Below are 5,280 nucleotides of genomic sequence, written 5' to 3' on the forward strand. Positions count from 1 at the left end.
AAAACATTTTTCCAGCATATCTTTTGAACATCCTGTATAAATGACTCTTCACAAAAATATGTCATTGATCTCCTCACAACTACTTTTGGTCCTGCTTTTGGCACCTTTGTCTTTCTCATGATAATTATTAAATGATGATCAGTACACCCTACTGGAATTGATATTGCCTGTGAACATACATGGCTAAAATTAGTAAATATATGATCAATACAAGTTGCACTTGTAGTCATTATCTCTTCACATAATATGACTAAAAATATAGTAAAACATGCATGTATACATCTCTAGAATGTTAACATAAATGACAAGATACAACCTAATCATTCAAATCAACTTCAATTGCAGCAGTGGGCCATAATTACTGGTAAATGTTTATTTAATTGATGATCAGCGGATCAAAGCTATTCTAATTAGTTAATTCTCCAGTTGATTCAACCCATGTTAAATCTTAGTATTGTTGGTTGTTTATACTAGGTCTTAGAGTCAAAGGAAAGCAAACTATTCCGTTTTCTTGCAAATTCATGATAAAATATAAATGTCCCTTTTGGGAGCATTTGCTAGTAATGCATCATATTGTGGAGTGTTTTTATTTTGTAAGTTGTTTTTCCTTTTCTAAGGTGTAGTAGTATGGAGAAAATGTAGCACGCGAGTAGGGAGTGCATTGACTGCAACATTTACAAGAGCTTGTATCGTCTGTGGTTGTTTGGATATTTGTAGTAGGTGATGTATGACTCGATGGGTTATCGCATGTGTTGTTCAGTATGTCTCTGGGGGTTGTACACATATAGGGCTTCATTGTTATAAATAATAAACATACAAACTACTGAGGCCAACAATGATGTCATGCAAAAGTAGTACCACTATCCTGAAAAATACTGAAAACGGCAGTTGAGGCAAAAGTATTGTTAAGCCGTTTGGAAAATATTCAAGCACCACACATAGTGGCCTTTTCTACAACTTTCAACTGGCCTGTTAGCAGTCTGAAGTGCTGTTGGAATAATGCAATGTTTTATGAGCAAGTCAGTTAATTACTAAAACAAATGTATCTTATTCAGTCATTGAAATAAGAGTTTTGCAATGCGTAATTAAAAACCGTTCTGTCCTAGAGAATGGCCAAAGCAAGCCTTTTAATCAAGCCTAATCGCTTACAAACATCGTTTTTTGCTTTTATAATCACTACTCTCCTTTTATACTATTAAATCCACTCAGCTTGCGAGAGCAGATACAGATAAGCAGAACCTTTTTAACTCTTCTCACGTTGAATATTAATGTAACTAAAGCTTTAAATACATTGAAATAATTTAAGATTATAATGTAAGGCAGACATTGTGTTAATGGATTTGGGAACATAAGCAGTGTTGTGCTTCATTACTGATTCATGCACTATTCACTGTGAAAAAGAAAACACAAACACATTGCATTATTAGCCAAGCTTATTTACATTCAGAATAAAGCCAATTCTCCATATTGGAAGTAGCCGTCTGTGGCGGGGGGGAAACAAAGAACCAGTTAATGTAATAATATGTAATGATTTGTGTTCAAGCTAAAAGGGCAATGGTAATGTAGGCTGCATTAGCCTAATTAAGGTTCACATTTTAGATGAATAAAAGAGCTATTACTTTATAACCAGAAATGTACATTGTTACCTTACTCATTCACTGAAATGGTTATTTTATTACATTATCAGACATTAAAAGATCTCATGTCATGCTTCTCCGGTTATTACCCGTCCCCTTGTGTGTTATGTAGCTTTTTATGCATGTAAACGGTCTGCAGAGCCACAAACCCTCAAAGTACACCCTTTAGCGAGTAAAACTCTAACACAGAAAATACCTGTCTATGCTGCCCCAGAACACCTCGTTGGAGATTTTCTTTTTTCTTTTTTTTTCTTCCGGGAACCAAGTGACGTAAAGACGATCCAAATGGAGCAATTGGTCCAAATGGACCAATCCGCGGAGCTCCTCACACACACACAAAGCCTTATTTGTCTCAGCTGCAGCTCTGCGGATTTCTCAGCCTGGACTCAGCCTGAGACAGTGGGACACGGAGAGGCCTGGCCCGGGCCCGAACCGAGCACACACACACACACACACACACACATGCACAGCCAGGCTGCGGGTTTTGAGGAGCTTCAACAAGCCATTTAGGACAGAGACTGAATAAAAAATGCTATACAGAGATGCTGTGTGAGAAACCAATGTGAGTTTGGAAAATTGCACAATGTAAATATATTCTAGTAGACCTCAACAATGGAATTATGATCAGTAGACATGGCCATGACACGGGACCTTTAAAATGGTCTTTGCTGCCCGAGGGTTACAGTCTATAGTCTTAGTCAAACTAAGCATCTGTGATCTGCGGGAAGTTCAATGCAACCTCATCAGATAAATCCTGGACTATATAGTATAAAATATTACTTCTATAGAGAGATTCTCTTCTTTTTTTTTCAAAAAGTAGATCTGACCAATAAATCTCATTTCGATAGTAAGTGTGAAATGAAAATGTGCAATAAAGTCAAGGCAAGGTTGCTGAGATTCACACTGAAATGCAAACGCTTTTGTGTGTTGTTCATATATCATGGTTGACATATCTTTTTTAATGTTGTTTATATCAAAAACAGTGTCTATTAACTGAAATAAATCCTTTCTGGCAATATTTTAAATTAGGCCTTGAGCATGGGTCGGCAATAGGCGGCCCGCACGGGCCATTGGTGGCCCTCCAGCAATAATATTTGGCCCAGAAAATTATTTTGAGAATAAAAATAAAAGATTATTTAGAGATTTATTTTTTATTTTTTACAATATCGGACCGACAGTCGCACATATAGGCTATAATGTCCGAATAGAGAATCTACCTACACCTGAAGAATGCTTATTGTATTTATCCATTTATCCATGTTGAGAGTGAATGACACACAGCACAGGCACAACCTGGCAGCGGGGTGTACTGACGCTGATAGTGGATCAATAAGTGTGGACAGCGTGTGGTGCTGAAATAGCCAAATTGTGGTTTGAAACAAATAACAACAGCTCACTAAATAATTCAAACGTAATGTTTACTTATATGTGAACAGTAACAAAGTTCAGTCAAAACATTGACAACAAAATCGGAGAAGCCGCTTGATCATGGAGGGCGAGGGGTGGTGGTGCATATGCTGCCACCCCAGCTGGCAGCTTTGTTTTGAAATAAAAGTTTTGGCTCATCGGACATTTATGAGAGAAAATCCCTAATGTCCGAGTGCAAGTGAATGCAGTACAAGACGCGAGCCTTGTAACCATAGATATATATGCTTGTAACCCCTCCCCCGGCCCTGGCGCGAGCATGGAAATGTGATTGTCATTTGAACGGGACGGCGCAAAACGAGAAGCATTCGATCTACAATGACAGGTTTGGCTATACTCAACATTGATTCAAAACGCACCAAAGCTTTGGATCTTAATAAGCTTGTGTGAGCAGTGGCGGACTGGCCATCTGTAGAATCTGGAGAACTCATCCCCCCCCTTACTTACAAACTTACTTACCGACCCCTGGCCTAGAGCAGGGGTTCCCAAAGTGGGGGTCGAGGGATGATTACAAAATAAAAATGGAAAATGTGTTACGTCCTCACTAAGGTCTAGTGGACCTGGAGACAATAACATACAACCAATAAAAATGAGGGAGTCAGCGTAACAGTTGACAAAAGGTTTATTTTGTGTAAACCCAGAACCGAACAGACATATAATTGAAACACTCTGTTGGTGAGGAGGAGGAGGAGGAGGAGTCAAAGGATTGTGCCAAACAAAAGAAACAAGCATAACAAAACCAGGCCTATCTCTACATCTATCCTTTGAAACCAAAACTCAAACAAAAAAACCCTGACTATCTAAACTACAAAGAATTTGACAAAACAATATACAGGGGTGGGAACAATCCGCTAACCTAGTGTGTCTGAACATTAGTTAGCTAAGTGGTGAGAAATGTACAGGGTACCCCAGACTTACCTAACTCTCTAAGAATTGCATCTTCGGGATTAGGGAAGAAGAGGCACAGTGAGTTCATCAAATGCTCCTTATCCATCCCCTCTGTCCAGTTTGGAGGAGCAAAAGAACCAGCAAGCATTCAGCCCCCTTCATCATTATTAATGCCGGTCATGAATGGTACGGTAAGAAGTTCATGTGTACGGAACAGCTCGTCCACTGTTTTTCTCAGGAAGTGTCCATCAACATTTACAGAGATTCTCAAGGTTTGATTCTCTCCCAAAGCCTCAATAGTTTTTACGTTGACGATTCTCATGCAATCAGCGATCTTCTGTGTGCTTTCGAGGCTACAGCCAGACATATTTGCCACCATCTGTGCTACTGGTAGAGGATCATTTGCAACAAGAAGATCCATTCCAGCAGTACCACTCTCAGCAATGGCATGATGGAAGAGGCCATCAGACAACGATGAGAGGAGCAGTAGAGATACGCTCACTCCGCCAGCTGACTCCCCAAATATTGTAACTACATCTGGGTTTCCTCCAAAGTTGTGAATGTGCTGCTGGATCCACCTCAGAGCTTCTACCTGGTCCAGCATGCCAAAGTTCCAAGACATGTGCTCATCTCCAGTGCTGAGAAAGCCCAGAAGTCCCAAACGGTACTGGATCAGAACTACGACCATATCCTGGTAAGCAGCCAGGGCGGAGCCATCATACGTGGAAGCTGACCCCATAGCAAACCCTCCACCATGAATCCAGACCATGACTGGAAACTTGGCATCAGGAGTTCTGTCGGCAGGAGTGTAAATGTTGAGGTAAAGGCAGTCCTCTGAAATGTCTGGCAAATCCACGACCATGCCACCAAGTTTTTCCAACAGATCTAAGGTTCACTTTTTATATTGAACACACATGGGTGGCTGCTTGGTGGCGTCTCTCACTCCTTCCCATCGCTCCACAATTTATTAAAAAAAATGGATTCATTTTTTTTATAATTTAATTTTTTTTTTAATTATTAATAATAACGTTTGCATAGACATTTTCAGGGGCGGACTAGCCATCTGTATAATTTCCCCGCAACGAGGCTCCCCCTTTGACAATCCACGAGCGCAGTGTTTCTCAAACTTGTTCATACCAAGGACCACTTAACCAATAAAAAACACTCATGGACCACCTAACTCCACAAATATCCCAAAACAATATGCCTGCTTACTCATTCCAACAGTATATAACAAATTACAGCCTAATAATGACAGCTTAACCTTCTCTATATCGCCTCGTTCACACATTAAATCAACAATACAAAAACAACTACAGATTGTATAAGC

At 39.8% G+C, this 5,280-nt stretch overlaps 1 protein-coding gene across 1 annotated transcript; it reads right to left on the bottom strand.

Annotated features, from left to right (window-relative positions):
* Positions 1-3,979: 3,979 nt before the first annotated feature.
* LOC307039109 (pyrethroid hydrolase Ces2e-like) lies at positions 3,980-4,906 on the bottom strand. Its single transcript, XM_079680908.1, has one exon. The coding sequence runs from the start codon at positions 4,810-4,812 to the stop codon at positions 4,099-4,101; it is 714 nt and encodes a 237-aa protein (XP_079537034.1). The 5' UTR covers positions 4,813-4,906; the 3' UTR covers positions 3,980-4,098.
* Positions 4,907-5,280: the final 374 nt, after the last annotated feature.

The sequence above is a fragment of the Notothenia rossii genome, assembly GCF_949606895.1.
Source record: "Notothenia rossii genome assembly, chromosome: 5".
Lineage (NCBI taxonomy): Eukaryota > Metazoa > Chordata > Actinopteri > Perciformes > Nototheniidae > Notothenia > Notothenia rossii.

Excerpts from the sequence above, each read along its gene's own strand:
- LOC307039109 (XM_079680908.1), bottom strand. The coding sequence starts at position 4,812 with ATGGTCGTGGATTTGCCAGACATTTCAGAGGACTGCCTTTACCTCAAC.